Here is an 18,443-nt window from a genome sequence, read left to right as displayed (position 1 = left end):
TAATCACTGTAACTTACTGAATGAAACATTTTATGAGATCTGCATGAAGACCCTTTTTGTGAAATGTAGGGAATTCCCGTTCTATTTTTAGCTCATTGTCTTCTTGCACCCGGAGTCTCACTCCAGCATGATATTTTCAAGGCTTTTGTGTAAACATGCAGCTTTCAGGTGGTGAGTTGTCTTCTTCAGGTTAAACTCAAGGTAGAAGGTCCATAACACATTGAACTTAGTGAAATTAGCATTGGAGCCTATGGGAAATGACATATTAGTGGTGTGTAGCATTCTTTCATCAGCAGTGAAATATTAATTATTTCAAAGTGTTTTATCAAAACTCGTTTAATCCGTCAAAACGTTTTGTTTCATTTTAATCGTTATAGTGACTAAGTAACTCGTTATTACAATAAACTTATAGCTAAACTCGTTGTATCCACTTATTTTACTCGTTATGACTAACGCGTAACAATGTGTTACTAAGTCGTTATATTAAACAAGCCAGTTAACTTGATTTTTTTTTATCACAAGCGAGTTAACTTGATTTTTTTTATAACAAGAGAGTTAAGTTGTATAATAATTACGTGACGTGGCACATATACGCTTCCGTACAATTAGATAGCTAAATAGTCATAACGAATAACTTATAACGAGTAAGTTAAGTTGTAATAACAAGTTACCTTAGTCATTATAACGAGTTTCTACGTCGTTATAACATGTAACTTGGTCACGAGTTATTAAGTCGTTATAACGAACAACTTGGTCGCTATAACGCATTCTCAAGTAACGAGTATCTAGGTCGCTATTACGAGTTATTAAGTCGTTATAACGAACAACTTGGTCGCTATAACGCATTCTCCAGTAACGAGTATCTAGGTCGCTATTACGAGCTATCAAGTCGCTATAATGACTTAAGAATGAAACAACAGGCACTTTAAATATGGGCTTCTATAGATTTTCGACAATTATAACGTATAATATACGCATTTAAGGTCTTTAAAACCCGTACAACAATTTTTGACAATCAAAAATGCATTATTACCTAGTAAAGGATAAGGATCTAATTCATTCGGATTTGATCTTGATCGGATATTCATCGATCATAACCTATTTTGCATGAGTAATTTATGTGCATCCAACATTGTGAGAAATACGGTTTTAAACCACCATATCGAGCTTTTTATGGTAAAGATTCCAATCTTCCAACAGGTGTTTAGGAGTTCTAAACCCATGGGATGAGAAGAGATATCCCATTAGATCAGGTCTATAAAGTGTATAGAATCTAGACTCGTGAGTCCACGTGATGCCGAGTTTCTTGCACAGTATTCCTAAATAAACGTCATCAACGAAAATGGGCTTCACAAATTTGAACTGATTGCACAATTTATTCACAATATCAGGAGTAACTATCAGTGATCCACCACTAGCATATGGCGGCCATGTTTCCTCTGAATAAACAGACTTTGGAATGAACCATTTCGAATTTTCGTCTCTCACCGGTTTTGCATTTTCCCATACGAATCCCATGATAATACTACGCGTTCCTGAGTCGTACAATCTATGCAGATGATCCCAGATATATTTTATATTCACCATATAGTCATCATCGACAAAAAAGACATACTTAGCACCTGGGCAATGAGTTGAAACCCAATTGAACCCCATGATAGTCTTCAGTGTGTTATTTCTGTAGTCATCATCAAAACTTTCTTGAACAATGTCCTTGTAAACGTTGCTCTCCATTTGGACAAATGTTTTCATTAGTGGTGAGTACCCGAGTAAGAAAACAACTTTTAGTCCAGCCTTACCGGTAATTCCCCACGTGGCACGAATTGCCATTCGATGCGCGATGCGGTTGACATCAGATTTTACAACAACCAACAGAAATGGGTCTGATGTTGCGCCACTTGATATGCAAATGTTTATTGGAACGTGGAGGTAGAAATATGGATGTTCATACACGATAAGCTTCTCTTTTTCGATTGTTTGATTTGTCCCCCATTTAGGCTTCGATGTTGGCTTTTCAGTTGTCTTCCAAGAGGAAGTTTCTGGGGTTTTCTCGACTTCTTTTACAGTTGTCTCAATGTTCGCTTGCTTCAAAATAGGAATTTTTTGTAGGTTCACTACCCTGTTAATTGGCTGACGCTTCACTTGGTCCTCTGATTGTCTTATCGTGAGTTTAATTTTACTATCATTTGGCTCTTTCGTCTGAGAGAGTGCAATAATTAAAAATGTAAATATAAATAGACACCCAACTACGGTAGGGATCAGTGATAAAATACGTACAATCTTCCTCCACATGTTCGCTTTTGATTATCATCTTTTACATTAGATATGGACGAACAACAGCCTGAAATAAAGACATTTTCGTAAGTTGATCAGCAACAGTGTAAGGCATATTGAAATTATGTTTAATCAAACAAGTAAACGAACACAAACTTACAATAACTACAATGATATTATGCAATACTTCAATCATATTTTTTATGAAATGAAAACACTGAGAATTGTTTTTAAATTATCACGGACAGCGATTTAAAAAATCTATTAAAACAAGGGATCCCCGCATCGAATACTTCAGAAAATTTATATGTCCAAATCTATTTACTTTTACTAAGGAGTAAAATCAATCATTTATTACTGTCGCGAGATAAATTGTGAAGTAGCGACCATATTTGATTATTCAAGTGCTTGAGATTGGTGTCTTAATACAATTTTACAAGAAGTTTCTCAGTTGGGGCGTTGTCTTTAAATTCCCTCCCTCTACAAAAAACGGTAAAAGCTAGGTAAGATATCAACAAACTTTGTTTTCGAAAAGGCATTGCTAATATGCTTTTTGGAACTTTCGTATGGGATTAATGTGTCTATGAATGTGCATTTTAATTGCATATTGACTTCGTATTATAACCTGCATTTATGTACACCAACATACAGGCGAGTTGTGACTTGGAATAAAACGCAAAGTGTGTTATCGACCAGATATGAATAATGTAATGCGCTTTATTGGTGTTTTGGGGTGTTCAGGGCCATCATTTGCCCAAATTCTGTATAAAATCAACAAAACTTTCTAACAAAAAGGGGGTTAAAACTCCGTTGTCCTCAGGATTCGTTACTGCTAGTATCAACACTCGACCTAAATCACCCCGCGGGCCGGTGGCCCATTAGGTGATATAGGAGTCTACGGTTGATACAGCATGTGACACAGACCATGACATCTACTATTCGTCATATATAATGTTAGAACTATCAAATTTGTGAAGAAAATTTTTGTCCTCTGTGGGAGTCGAACTCGTACCACTGTGACATCTATGGCAACACCGCCTGCACAAAGTTCACCGCCCTAGACCACTCGGCCAGCTGGGCTATATGAATGTGTAGCTTTCGCTGACCGCGGGTCATTCCTCCTCGTAGGATAAATCTAGGGTTGTACCTTAGTACACGATGTATGATAGTACGAGACAGCTCGCCTAAATGTTGTTATGTAGGATGGAAGATCAAATCGGGCGGATTCAGGCGAGGGCGTGGCGGGCGTGCCCCCCCTAAAATCTGCAAAGCATGGGTTGACAGGGGTAGATTTAGGCGGTTTTAGGTTGAAACTTAAATTTCTCGCTAATTTCACAACAAAAGATATCTACATTGCATCCACTCTAGTAGAATATTCTAAAAACCTAAAAAAATTTTCGCCTCGCTCCGCTCGGTGAAACTTTAACTGTGCGCCCCCCTAATCTAAAGTCCTGGATCCGCCCTTGCAAATAAAAGATTATATCATACATCACAATATTTACCGTCTCTCGTGTGGAAATTAATGTACCAACCTTATTTCAATTAGTATCGAACCCCACTTGTTGTACACGCATGATGGCCATAGTTTATCCGGATATTATTCTTTTGATGTGTACCATCTTGACTTTTTGCGTAAACTCATCACGGCATAAGCCACATTTTTACGTAGCGATAGACTAAGTCTCTTCTGTATTCATTTTTGTATTTTTTTTAGAAACTCATCTCCCCACTAAAACCATCCCAGTCAAGAGTGCATGATAACTCTAACAAAGTGTCATGTTCATACACAATATGTATCATTGTGCAACAACCGAATGGAAAAAAATTGATAACTTGTTATGTGGTCTGTATGTTTTTTCCCAGTGAATTCGGTGTCTTTTTTACATGCATGAATCACCTCCTGTCTGATCTTCATAAAGACTGCTACTTGAACCTTGGAAACTGTAGATATATCAGAACATGGAATATCAATGACCAATCTTGGTACGCTGATAGAAGTAGTACTATTGTTTTTCATTTCAGACACACCATCGCCACCTTCCATTGAAGCAATGCGAAACCTTGGACTGTTACATGTATATCAAAATGAAAGTATTCAGATGGCATAACTAGATAGTAGCACTAAACTTACCTTAAAGAATTGAAATTGAATTGATAATCTCAAATATTACATGCTGTTCAACCCTTAAGTTTCCTGTCTGTCAACTTTCAAGATATAATACTTGTAAATTATGTCAGTAATGGGGTATTAAGTCATAAATGTTTATTGTGATCGGGAACTGACAAAAATCATATATAAGGAGTGGAACTTTCAATTTACTACTTCACTGGGAAGTTACTCAGGTTAGTGAAGAGTTATATCCATATGTGCAGACATACCAGGAAATACATAAGCTATATTTTCACTTCCCGGAAGCCAATGCAAAGCTGTCATCCGGTGTTTAAATTGTTAGATTGTTTGTCTTTTCAAGATGAATCTTATTAAAAGCAAAATGTAAGTATTAAATGCAAATCAGAGATTATAATTCCAGTATAACCATGCAGGTGGTGATTTGTGATAGAACAAACAGGTCGCATTGCAGGTTCAGATTGTGATAAGATCTGGTCATATAAATGTAGTGTGAAGGGGAGATAACGCATAAAATCCCAATAAGAAGTATATAAAGATTTATCGCTCTTGTTCAACACATTTTTAATAGTCATAAGAGAAATAATTCTCCTACACGAAATATAATGCTTTAAATCTATTAAAGGTAATGCATTAACCTTGAATCTGCAAGGGAAATAAATGTAAAGTCATGTGATAAAGTGGATAACCGTACGACAACGCCGCTAACTGCAACCTGAAATTTGTTATTACATATACTAGTAATACATGGTATATTCCAAGTGAAACACTTAGCCATGAACAGTAAAAAAAAATATCTTAAATTTAACTAAATTGTTCTGTAGGACGTTGTCGTGCTGAATGAATGACCTAGACGAAAGCCCGCCAAAACCCCGAAATATTTTGAGCGGGAAAATATATGAGCGGGTAAAACTGCAACGACACCTAACACAGATGAAGCAAATACCCATAAGAAAATAATTTCATCCTAATTCAATACTTCAATCGAATGAAATTATAAATATAAGGCACATAAAAGGTTAGCTATATTTTTTAGTAAATCGATGTTATGGGACCTGCCTGGTTTTTAGATTAAGATGTTTTTAAATAGATCTCTTCAATATCAAGTAGTGTTTAAATGTACAGTACAGCAGAGCAGGGGCGGATTCAGGCGGGGGCGTGGCGGGCGTAAAATTTGCAAAGCATAGGTAGTCAGGGGTAGATTTGGGCGGTTTTAGGATAAAACTTTAATTTTTCGTTAATTTTACTACAAAGGATATCTAGTCTAGAGGAATATTTCAAGAATTTAACATAAAAAAAATTATGCTCAGAGAAATTTTAACAGTGCGCACCCTAATCTAAAATCCTGTATCCGCCCCTGAGTTCAGTGAAGTATTTTTAATTCAGTGTGTCGTATAATGTGCTTGTTTGCTACGGTAACATACAATATGTGGCTGTCACGTGTTAAGTGTTTCGCTCTCGCTCACCACTAATATCTCAAACTGGGATTTAAATATAACTAACGCCTTGTTGTTTTATTAGTCCCAATCTCTAACGACAAATCAATGCGATAGTAAGAACTCAATGTTCACAAGGGCGTACAATACCATAGGGATATTGCATGGACATTGTCCCTGCATGGACGATGAGTATTTGGGGTTTTTACGGTCTTGACTATCTTTACGGATCTCGCACGACCGCCCACTACGGGGATTCTGTTAGAAGATGTCTGTTAGTAGTTGGAGGTAGTGGAGCCCAGCCTTCGGGATACCTGACCGAAGAACTCAGAGTATGTACGTCCTACTAGCGGCTGGGCTGCCATGTTAGCGTTTCCCCACTCTAACAATTTGGGAGTACGTCAAGTGTGGGAGTGTAGAGTGCATGGAATTGTTAATGGAATATATAAATGCGAAATTGTTCCCAACTGAGCATACGTCAGCAATAATGGCTGTTTTGGTGGCGATATATCCGGGATCCTACGAGACGTAGACATGTCTATTATTGACAAAAGCTCCCTTCCGATTTTGATAAATTTCAGATCTTTCGTTCCCGTGTTATGAATTTTTTTACTTAAAAAGGAGGATTTTCAAGTTTTCGGACAATAACTCAAAAACACTTTCATCTACTTTAATGAAACTTTGGTGAATTGTTCATATCTATTGACGTAAGTTCCTTTTCGATTTTAGTATATTTCAGATTGATCGTTTCCGTGTTTTGAATGTTTATACTTAAAAAAAAATGGGGGATTTTCAAGTTTTCGCACAATTACTCAAAAACACTTTCACTAACTTTTATTAACCTTTGATGAATTATTCATATCTATTGATGTTTTGTATAAATGTCAAATTTCACGTTTCAGTGTTATGAAGTTTTACTCTTAAAAAAAGCCAGAAACGACCAAAGAAATTTTATTTGTTGAAAAATCGTTTAAAACAGAACATTTGTTATGATGATCGACTAATAAATATAAATGTACTTGGCAATTTTGTCAGAAAAGTGTGTTTTAAACAAGATAGAAATGTATGGGTGAAAAATCAAGACAACAAACTTAGTTAAACTTGAAGTAGCCTTGATAGCGCCAAATTTTTTGTGCATTTTTTTTACTTTTTTTTTTGGGGGGGGGGGGTATTTTACAGGGCTCTCAGTATTTTTAGTTGATCATATAAATTCATTAAAAGCATAAGGACGCGTTAAAAGGGCTACGGGCGTATCATGCGCTTAAAGCGCAGCTCTTTGTTTGATCAATTTTGACTACGAAAATCGCCACAATTCATCAAAAGAACTCAGAAGTATTAGTTATCATAAAACTATACAGAAAATACCAAATAAGTCAATCTTTACTAAAGCATAGATATTCTAGTGGTTTTTACATTGAAAAAAATGTCAATTTAAGCGATTTTTCGGTGGGAGAGGGATATTTTGTTCACTTTATTCCAAACCCTTGGTGTTACCACAACTTTCTTGGTTTCATTGGGACGCGGAGACGTTGGGCTTCATAATGATCCTTATATGTATTCATTTTTTTTCACACATGCTATCCGGCCAAGAAGACTTCGACTCTTTGAGACACAATAATCTTGGCTTTTTGACCCAAGTGGGGTACAAATACGGGCTTATACTGAAAAAGAATCCTAGAATATTCTTTGGCGACAAATTGATTCGGTAATGGGAGGAATAAAGGTACCTGAAAATCACCATGAAAGTGTGATGGTGGTGAGTGGGGGCACGGTGGACCCTCGATCCCAGCCCATGGACTATAACACATTTATCTATGACGGCAAAATGAATATTGAGCGTATTATGTATGGCAATGGTTACTTAAATTCTGATCAAAACACTGATTACTTCGTTATTGTACAACGCTTTATCAAGCAAACTAAACTTTCTAAGATTTAAGGTTCATCATTACCTTTTGACATGTATGGCCCCGTCACTAATTTCCCTCTGACTACAGACAAACCTGCGTATCTAGATGAAATTTAAGCCATAGCAGCCCTTCAATATGAGAAAGTTAATTCATTTTATGAAAAATAATATCAGAACTGACCTGACTTTTGCAGTGTTATTTTTAGTTCTGTAGAGAGTGCAAAAATAAGATTCACTTGATATGGTCCACTCATTTACACAGTTTTAGTCACCCAAATAGGTGGCTATTGTCCTTCTATTGACGAGCTTGTCAATGTGAATAGAGTTTACCTCTAATACGTAGGGAACACCTAAAAACATTATTCAGACTAAGTTCATTTTCGCCCTTACTGCAGCATTGATGAAATTAAAACAGTAAAAGTCATGCCAGTTCTTCATATAATTATTCATGTAATGAATACATCTTTCAAACACTTTCAAACACAGTGCTTTTTCATTTATTTGCAAGTAATTTTTGGTATAAAATACTGTTATGTTAGATCTTCTTTGATGTGTATATATTTTATTTTATAAGTGTAAATTTTTGTATATATATATGTGTGTGTGTGTGTGTGTGTGTTTGTGTGTGTGTGTGTGTGAGCGAAATTGTTCCTTAATTTTCATTTTATGGCTATTGTTCAGTAACTAAGAGCAAGTTCGTGCCTTTTTGCTTTCGATGACGACATGGATTTTATGCTACTTTTGTACAAATTTCATAGCGTTCTTTAAAAAAAAAACGTTGTTTGTCTTCCTATCGTAGAATGGGTTTTACCGAAGTCTCATATTTTTGCATCAGAATATATTTCATAAACGAAACAACTTAAAATCTGTCCATACAGAACACACAATCTTGATATCTCAAATATTTAGATTAAAATAAAACTTGTTTGTATATACATTATAAGTGTTTGTTGCAACTCTCTATCGTCTACCCTTGGGGGGATATAGGAGTCTCGGGTTGATACAGCATGATGCAGATTTTGGTATTTAACATTCAGTATATATTGATAGTGCATAAAATACAGCGTTCGACTCAATATGTTCAAATCCTAATTCTGTTCCAGATTTGCTCGCCATTACTTTTACAGAAGAAATTTGTTCGGAAATAAGTCAAACCAATTAGACAGACATGTAACTTTTTACACGATAACTAATACAAATACAAATAGTAAACTAATAGTATTTCTGTGTATACTGTTTTATATTTTATCAAACCTTGACGCAAAGTAACTTGCTTACTAAACTTGGACAATAATAATATGACACTAATTGGTAAAGTATATACTTTCTACTTACATATATACATGGGCAAAAAATACCAGTTATTGTACTTCATATATTAATGTACATATTTACATATAAAAAGAATAATTAACATACATAATTCTTTAACAAGATAAATAAAGGAATTTGAAGTATGCAAACCAACACTTGCCTAATAAGATCTAGAATTCGTACATAACGGTTAAAACTAGACTAAACAATTGAAGAAACGCACACTTTCTTTTCCAGTTTTATAATTTTCACAATTTCAATTTTAAGTAAATTCATTTGATATACTAAATAAACATACGCAAAAAATTGAAGGACTTTGTGTTTCTGTTGTAGCAGAGTATTCAGGGGAATCAATATTCTAGCGGAAACCGAAAGAATCCAAGATAAAGACCAGACATGGGAAAGAGACAGGCACAACTAAGAACAAAATAACAAAAATAATACATATAAAGTAGCAAAAGTAAATATGGAACCCGTCTCCACTAAAAACTGGGAGCATGGGCCAGGTGCACCAGTAGGGTGAGCGTCCTCTGTTTTTCTAGAAAAACCCGCCGAGTTGCTAATAAAAAGGCAAGTCCAGGGTAGACGAAAGAGGAAAGAAAAATTATGACACGTTGATCAAATAAGTTTTCATGGTGTAAATGGATATCCCGTAACGATCCACTTCTGTAGTGATAACTTCAATCTTGTAGCAACATAACCCTGTTCCAGAAGCCTGATTGTAAGAAGTTTAGCGCGATAAAAAAAAAAGTTTGCGTAGTTACGGCAAGCTCTGGCATAAAGTATGAGCTCCATACGCAGGCGGTGAAGGGATGTTGCCACAGATTAAAGAAAAATTGACAAAACGGAATAAGTCATCGTGTTTGTCGTATAGTTCAGTCACTAGTTTCTTTTACAATCGATCTCTAAGTGTTGGTCAAGATATGAGGCTGACTTCACAGTATCTGTAGTATCCTTAATCTCAGTTCATTGGGGTAGATTCGATGTATAAAATCCCCGAAACTAGTATTGAAAGTGAGATTAAGGGATCTTGTTAACGATGTTTAGCAATAGGTGATTTCATACACTGAAGTCGAAAATAAGTCAAATTTAAGTCACTTTCAAAATATTTAATTTTTGTGAAAACAACCAACATCAAGCTGCATTATAACGTTTTTACCTGGTAAAAGTACGCATTTTGCTATGTTTGACCAGACAGCTCAATTTCTCTCCTTTTTTTTTTTTTAAATTTCTCTTGAAAAAATCAAAACTAAAAATTTGGAAAATCTTAATTTTCACGGAATTTGAACGAGAGATTTGCGCGCTATAAAACCTGGTCCAAACCACCTCTTATTTTGAAATGCCTGTACTAAGTCAGGACCATTGCAGTGGTTTTTAACTTTCTGTTTTTACCCTGATATTGTCCTTTCCTTTTGACTATACTACACAAATTATATAAGATATAAAGGTAAGCGGTGTATTCCTTTAGTTGCTGAGTATATAAAAGTACAACGTCCGCATACATTTATGGTAATTAAAAGAGATTTTGCATCTATTATAACCATAAAATGTGCATCTTTTTCTGTTGTGGTTTTAAGAATATTGGCTGTTCTAAGTGATGCACAGAATAATTGAAAATCACGAACGTAGTTGAAGGTGAAATTCGATAATAATGTTATTATGTATAAAAAAAAACAACACTTCAATTACCCCAATGAGAAACGTTGATACTATGTTTGAATGTAACCGCATGCTTAGCACCACCGCGGGATACTGTAAACTTGGGTACGAACTTGCAAACAAAAGTTTTAATATACAACTATGGCAGATAGTATGAATTAAGGGAACATAAAACAACAGCTTATCCCGGACAGCCCGTATATATACAAATAAATAGGCGTTTACCACCCCCGCCCCCAATCCCGGACAAGTAGTAGAAAAGTACCAAAATGGAAGTAGAGGGTTTATCAAATTTCAATTACCACCACCAAATTTTATATCCATCTGTAGTGCATTCCATATTAAGTTGAGCTGTATATAAAGACCACCTGTCTTATGTGACAATGAATTTGAATTTGCCTTCCCTATGTTGGTCATTTAATACATGTTTGACTGTATATATGGGGTGGGGGGGGGAGTACAACCATCTAAAAATGTAACTTACCTTTCTAAGAGAATTTGCGTCCACGTATTATATTATCATCCATGGTTTAGTCATCCGATAATTCTAGTAATTATGTGTCCCACATGAATAGACAGTGTAAATGATTTTCCTACTAACACATCAATATTTTGAAGTCCGTGCAACATGTCGCATTGTATAAAGCGCAAATCTAATGTATCTTTGTAAAAGATATTTATAGATTTTCGGATTTTGTTACATCTTTTATTCATGAAATCATCTATTCCCTATATTAATCTAGTTTATATTGAATATTCGGAATACTAAAGATAATGTGATTGTTATTTTTATTGACGTCATTAGTAAAAATTGATGAAGTTTTGATAGCATCATTAACATCTTACATGTCATTTTAAATGTAGAAAATTTGAATGACATTCTTACGATTTACATATATGCAGTTAAGTACATCTAAATAGACAAATAAAGCCCTTATCTGACACAATTTAAAAAAAAATACACTGTTTACTCACATCAGTTAGATAACCACCCAGTTAGCTGGAAACCAAGGTATAAAATGAACTCACGAAAAAATGGTTGACAAATAAATATACTACACCATTTACAACCCTTCCTTTGAAATTAAAAATCCATAGGCACTTCAAAGTTGAGGGACTTCGTGGTTTAAAAGTGAATAGGGAAATTACCGGAGCCCCCTTCGCCACGCCAGTCGGGGGTTGGGGTTGGATCGGAATTTCTGGATCCGCTACTGGAATCCCTACACAAACGTACAGAGTCCTGATACGCACAGAGAAAGCATAATTGTGTGCACAAAACAGTTATAATGTTCTCGCATCATATTTTTTTTAGCACACAATAAAAGGATTTCGTTTTTCCGAATAAGTTTTTTTTTCCGCTGCTACGCGGAGTCGTGACATAGACACCGTCCGTCCGAATATTGCAAGCGCTCAAAATCAAGCCTACGTTTCTTTTCCAATTTTCATATATTTGATACTTAAAGTTGCTTCCACCATCTTGTGACCAACAATTTGGACAAGTTTGAAACACAGGAGCTGACCTCTCATATTTGTAAGAAAAACTACCCTTAGAACTTTTAGTTATTTTTTTTTATCCATATACGACATTGCTAGCGCTATCACGCCTACCTACGTGAGATTCATACTGAATGGTTTTATTACAAATAGCTCGGACAGGTTCAAAATAAGGTGCTAACCGATCATTTTTGTAAGAGTTATTGCAATTTGAACTAAGAACAATTTTCGTAATCTTTTTCACCCGTACACGACATTGTAAGCGTTCCCAGCATTGTGAATGTTCAAAGAAAGCAGAGAAAAATATTGGAACACTGTTCCCTTAACTTCTTGTGCATGTCACTATCAGAGATTCGAAGTTTTGTAATAAATTCATTAGCTTGTACATAAGACTGACTTTGATAATTGCCCGTGTTATAAATACCTTTCTCACTGACGAAGTCATAAAAATAAATAAATAAAAGTGTGCTTTTGACACAATATGGAACGGTCAAATCTAATATCTTTACAGTTTATATTAAATGGCAATTACAGAATAATAAGAATTGAAAACTAAGCAATCAAATTAACCAAAAAGCAATCGAAGTTAGAATGTTTGTTTCGGAGCTGTTCTGGGGAGAGCAAGACTCTTCAATTGGTCATAGCTTGAATCTTTAGTAAATGGCCTATCTCCATAACCCCGTGTTCTCTGTACACCGAAATCGTCGCTTAGTTCACTTTTCACATCGTCGCTTGTTATCGACTGGCACCTCTCTGGCTTACGGTCACGTGACTGGTTTTGATCGAAGGGTTTTGGAGGTTTGTCATTGTGAGGTCGCTTTTCTTCTTTCGCAGTTGTCTGTTGTGGCCTGTCTACCTTTTTAGCAGGAGATATTTTTTGTTCCTCCTTTTTCTTTTTGTCTACTGTCGGTGGCTGTTGTTTTGGTTCTGTTTTAATTTCTTGCTGTCTTGGTGGTAGGGGGTTTCCCCGTCTGTCGGCGGTAGTAAATATATCAAAAGAATCCTTTGATTTTTCATTCTGTACAATGGCATGGAAATTGTCGTTTTGTTGTTTTGCCAAAAGAACTCTCACCTGGATAGATTATATTGCATTGAAAATAACTTTCTATAATTCTGTAGACTTAATTATTATCACAAAATCTTATGTCTAATAGCATAAAAAACCAATTTTATGAAAATTATAACTGCTTATTACTAAAGAGATTTAAAGAGAAGTATAGCAAATCATACACGTGACATATGTTAGGAAGACACATAAAGATCTGACAGCGTTGTGTTCGTAGTTTTGTTTTTCTTTCTTGAAACGCTACTTAGGACACACTATTTTAAATTTTCATTAAAACATGTCGAGATCACGACTTACTGAAGGGCATCCTCGTAAGTGGAACTCCTCTTCACCACTAAATTCATTTCAATGAAACTTTGTATTATGCTTAAACTTCATACATGTATCTAGATGTGCGTGATTTCAGATATATTAAAGAAGAGATATACAGCTGATTTCCTCAAGTGAGTTATGCTCACACTACAAATTTCCGTCAATGATCATACCAAAGAGCTACTGTGCTCGAAATTGATATTATTATTTCAAAGTTCTGACAAAAAAAACTAGGAATATAAGCATCAACATTTAAGACCTATTAGCGCTGTAATACATAATATACTTATAACCAAATTTTATACCCTTTTTTTTTTTTAAAAAAAAGCCCCACGCAACAGAGTCAGGGTTAGATTTCCACCCATGTGTCCTGGAATGTTGACTCCAGAATAACAGCTTCACTTTTTTGTCAGAGTTCTTACAAACAGGGGAAATGTTTCTAATTTTGAAAGCCTTGATAGAATTTGCTTTCAGAAAATCAATTGGCAGGACCACAGAGTAAATTTAGACGGGACTTAATGAAAAGTGTTAAATTCAGATTTATTTCGTACCTTAGAGATAAGTCGCGCGCTCGACATTATAAGTATAGCAAGATATAAGGTCGTGATCTCGACATATAATAATGAAAATCTAAGTTTACCATTGTAACTATGAGTTAACCCTCCTATTGTTCATGTTATGTATCGTAAAAATAAAATGGTAAGCTGTTAAAAATTTCAAATACGCCTAGTATATTAATGAAACATATATTACCCTCGAAGAATCAAATGGCGCACAGCAGCAACACACAGAAGCTGAGATTATCGCAAACACTATCTCACAGAAGGCGAAGAAGGTTACTAGAAGCGGAACTAGCCATCGAAATCCAACTGGCGTCAGCTGGTGTCGCTGTAATTAAAATTCTTAGTTACTATTCAATATTATGATCATTGTTGTAGTGATTAAAATATGAAATGTCACGTTTGTACACCCCCTTCCCCGATTTTCACAGACTAAATGGTATTTTGGTGATATATGTCTTGGTAGTGAAAAAAATTAGCGAGTATGGAGCTTTTCAATTCACAGCTCAAGGCTGCACAATGGTACAAGAAAACTCAGCCCTCGTATATGTAAACATGTCATGTTACCATAGGGTGAAGTTATCAAAATTTTCCCAAGTGAGGTATATATTGGTAAAAAGACCATAAACTGTCCGGTCTGTGGTAAGAAGATAAGACGCCACCATGGAATCGAGTGGATCTGACATTCAAGCACAGATATATTTCATTCTATAAATAACTTACCAGGTAAGAAGATGTAACGGTTACGATAAAACAGAGTGGCCCTGATATACCAGCACAGGTAATACTTAAAATCAGAAAGGTCATTTTCTAGAAAGGAAATTAAATTACTTTATATAAGTGAAATTCAACATTTATCCGGGTTAGCGTCATATAAATTCAAAACACTACAGGTAACTTTATATTATATGACATTCATTCAAAACACAAATAACTGGTCGTTAAGTATGGAACCTACTGTGTGCACACTGGATGCTAACTTTTGCTCTCGCATATGTACGCCGTACTTCAAGGCTTTTTCATTAAAATTTAGAAAATGAAATAGATAATTAAGTTTGTAGGCAATACTTCGGTATACTAAAACAAATAAAGGGTTTAAGTCGGGATTTTTTTGTGTGTGAAGCGAAAATCTACGGAAGCCTATAAGGATTATTAGAAAAAAGTAAAATATGTCGAAATTACGACATAACATGTCGAATTTACGACATACTATGTCGAAATAAAGACATAACATAGTCGAAATTACGACATAATATATCGTAATTTCGACATTTTTTTTTCTTCAAATGATCCTCATGGGCTTCCGTAAAAATCCTATGAGAGTGTGAAAAAATAATGATAATTTAAGTATGTTTTTATTGTTAAAAGCTACTTACGTAGTAGTTAATATTGGCGAGCTTTTTCTCAGATAATACAGCCGCAAAAGCCCCTGTCACACAATACTGGAAAGACAGAAACATGATTGAAGTGAAGAAAAAAAACTATTGTTTATTGCAAATATTTTACTACAATTATTTTAACCCGTATATTTGATAACTCCATGAGTGAAAGATCATTTTAGCGGTTTGACTTTTCATTTCCGATCTGAGATTTACAAAATTGAAGCTTATAGATACGGAGTTCTTTCTGTCGTTGAAATTTTCAGCTTTAAATGGACTGGCAACAGAGGAAGGCTCGGGTTACCATCCAATTTCTTTAGTTTGTGATTTTAATTTTTTTGTGTTGGTTTATAAGACATTCCGTTCTGGTATTTTAATTTTTAACTTTATATATTTTTACACATAGCTCAAACTTTTTTCATGAATACTAGACTTTTTATTTTACATCAGTAGTTAAGGATATAAAATTTGAATTTCTTCATGTTTTTATTTAAATGCTTGTCTCAGTCTCCGATACATGCGAACAACCTTTTAAATGTCATTGTTTTGAGAAATCTTATGGTAAAAATAACACAAATATTTTTTTATACAATCATAAAAAAGTCAACGCACCCATATTCCACACCAGACTGGAGAAAAAGTCTTGGTCAAAGTGTCCACTTTAGCATACACCTCTGAATCTTTAAGAGCGGGATCTGGGACAAACTCGTTTTCGAAGAAAATTAACATCAGAAAGTCTATTAATCCCAGAGCTATACATATACCCCCAATGCCTATTTGAATAGATCCAAGAGTCTTTAGAGCAGAAAAAGGGAAGTTCTTTACTTTTCCAACGTCGACTCCTTCAATCGTCATCTTATCACTATTATTGTCTGAAAATAATGAGGAAACTATTTGGTTGGAAGATCACTATGGTTCAATATGTTCCCCGTTGGCAAATCAAGGAATTTTAAAATAAAGGGTGTGCCAGAGAAAGGTTTCAAAAAGGGGAGTCCCAGGCTATTATTAGCTCATTTTTTGTCCAACAAAATGGGCGTTCCGGGTGTTGGAAGACCCTGGATCCGTCACCATCCCGTAAATGTATATTATGAATTTTCTATTTTTTTTTCTAATTTGAATATACAGCAAGTAAATCAAACAAAAATACAGCCAAACAAAGAAGAAGAAAATAATTATAAGACCGGCTAAACAGTTTAGAAATGGAAAATTCTTAAACTTTGACAAAAAATATAACGACAAAAATACATCACCCCTTTTTTTAAATAAAGGGTTTTTCATAACTAACTAAAAAACATATGTGAAGTGTACATATAAATAAAAAAATGTATATAAATACATACCTGCCATTTTGTCTTTTAAATCATGAACAGTCAACGTTGCCTTCCTAACATTATTTTGATATGAAATATTTCACCTCGAAAGAGTTTGATAATTATAATAAAGGCGTATGTAAATTAATCTTATTGGATCCTGTAATGAGTCAATAATACATTTTGGTTTGTTGATAAACATACAAAGGAAAGCAGAGCCAATACACCATACCTTTTGAGTAGTATCAAGAAACATACTGATAACACAGAACCGGTATAAAACAGTGACATCTTAAATATGCCATGTAACTATATAGAGAGTATAATGTACTGTAGTATATTGTCTTTTAGATGGATTTTCATATTATATCATCTATATCTTCTTTGCTGTTATTAGTGTTTTGGCAACTGATTTTAACAATCTAATTTAGGAGGTAGATCTTGGGTAAGGGACACAACGCTTCCAAATCATTTGAACGTTTGTGTAAAGCATTTCACTTAAATCTCATCTAAACATTAAAGTAACTTGGATTTATTTCATTCTTTTTCAAATGAAAGCTTGATACGCTTCAATGAAATTGAATATGATGTAAACATAATTACTAATTTCTAGAGTTATATCCCTTACCCCGGGTCTTCCTCTTTGCTGATTTTACCAACTCTGACTAGTGGTTAATTTTGTGATGTTTGTCCGTAATGCAATATACATGAAACAATTAACCGACATTGTAGAGGGGAATTTTGGCTAGCTATACAACACAGTTTAACCCGCCATTTCTATCGGGAATGCCTGTACCAAGTCTGGACCACTGCGGTTGTTTCCATCTTTCCGGTTTTTGCCTTGATATCGACAGTTGTATTATGGACGTACCTCCTTTTGACTATTCCCGGTTTGACTATTCAGTAATTTATTTATTACCCTTTATCATGTCAGGCTTAGAACTAATTCAAAAGATTATAGCAATCTGCATGTTGTAATCTACCTATGTTTGCAAAGCATATTTGAGAAATTGAAGTGATCTTAAGCACCGTCAGACCTACAATACCGAATCAATGTATTCGTATTTATTTTTTTTTTTAATTTGAGGTTACCAAATCTATCACCATTCTTTTCAAATATTTTAAGATTCTCTTTGCCATGCCAGATATACTTTGATGTATGGAAGCTTACCGGGATACCGCAGCAGAGGATTCCCTAGCCGTTCATTGAAAATGATTGGGGGGGGGGCATTCCTGAAGCGGGCCGGCCAACGCAGCTGAGACTGTGCGAACTGTGTCGGGACTACCGTAACGAACAGTGTGTATCTGTGGATTGACAAAGTTAGTCCCGCCTCACGTTTTTTGTTTTTTGTTTTGTATGTTTTTGTTTTGTTGTTGTTTTTTTTTGGGGGGGGATGGGTCTGATTTTTTAAGTATGACGTTTCTGCTTCTCCTCCTTAGAATTTTTTGTCCAGGCAATAACTTTTATCTTTTAAAATTTGATATTTAATTTGTTTTAAGAATTTCTAATAAAAGAATTACTTTTATGATGGCATCAACAAAGATCTGATATTTAGGATCAAGTTTTGACTAGCCATATCTATAATGAGAACAGCAAACTCA

The 18,443-nt window shown here is 34.9% G+C and overlaps 2 protein-coding genes across 4 annotated transcripts; both read right to left on the bottom strand.

Moving 5' to 3' along the window:
- Positions 1-924: 924 nt before the first annotated feature.
- LOC148617217 (beta-1,3-galactosyltransferase 5-like) lies at positions 925-11,352 on the bottom strand. Of its 3 annotated transcripts, none has more exons than XM_088584706.1 (2): positions 11,205-11,352; positions 925-2,341 (listed from the first exon to the last, which is right to left on the bottom strand). In XM_088584706.1, the coding sequence occupies exon 2, from the start codon at positions 2,290-2,292 to the stop codon at positions 1,150-1,152; it is 1,143 nt and encodes a 380-aa protein (XP_088440832.1). In that variant the 5' UTR covers positions 2,293-2,341; positions 11,205-11,352; the 3' UTR covers positions 925-1,149. The 3 variants fall into 3 exon arrangements, with proteins under 3 accessions (XP_088440832.1, XP_088440834.1, XP_088440833.1); XM_088584708.1 differs by lacking the exon at positions 11,205-11,352 and adding an exon at positions 7,791-7,813; XM_088584707.1 differs by lacking the exon at positions 11,205-11,352 and adding an exon at positions 4,406-4,558.
- A 159-nt stretch (positions 11,353-11,511) lies between these two features.
- LOC148617216 (uncharacterized) lies at positions 11,512-16,995 on the bottom strand. Its single transcript, XM_088584714.1, has 6 exons — positions 16,872-16,995; positions 16,144-16,403; positions 15,529-15,594; positions 14,876-14,962; positions 14,346-14,480; positions 11,512-13,286 (listed from the first exon to the last, which is right to left on the bottom strand). The coding sequence occupies exons 1-6, from the start codon at positions 16,876-16,878 to the stop codon at positions 12,801-12,803; spliced, it is 1,041 nt and encodes a 346-aa protein (XP_088440840.1). The 5' UTR covers positions 16,879-16,995; the 3' UTR covers positions 11,512-12,800.
- Between the last annotated feature and the right edge of the window lie 1,448 nt (positions 16,996-18,443).

Source organism: Perna viridis, chromosome 5 (assembly GCF_037379345.1).
Source record: "Perna viridis isolate PV_CMFRI_1.1 ecotype Kerala chromosome 5, ASM3737934v1, whole genome shotgun sequence".
Lineage (NCBI taxonomy): Eukaryota > Metazoa > Mollusca > Bivalvia > Mytilida > Mytilidae > Perna > Perna viridis.
The sequence above is the reverse complement of the archived record's forward strand: the minus strand, read 5'-3'. Positions and strand labels throughout refer to the sequence as shown.

Excerpts from the sequence above, each read along its gene's own strand:
- LOC148617216 (XM_088584714.1), bottom strand. Across the intron at positions 15,595-16,143 it reads CAGTCTGGTGTGGAATATGG|TATTGTGTGACAGGGGCTTT; the intron begins GTGCGTTGACTT and ends CTGTCTTTCCAG. Across the intron at positions 14,481-14,875 it reads CCGTTACATCTTCTTACCTG|CGACACCAGCTGACGCCAGT; the intron begins GTAAGTTATTTA and ends TTTTAATTACAG.
- LOC148617217 (XM_088584706.1), bottom strand. The coding sequence starts at position 2,292 with ATGTGGAGGAAGATTGTACGTATTTTATCACTGATCCCTACCGTAGTT.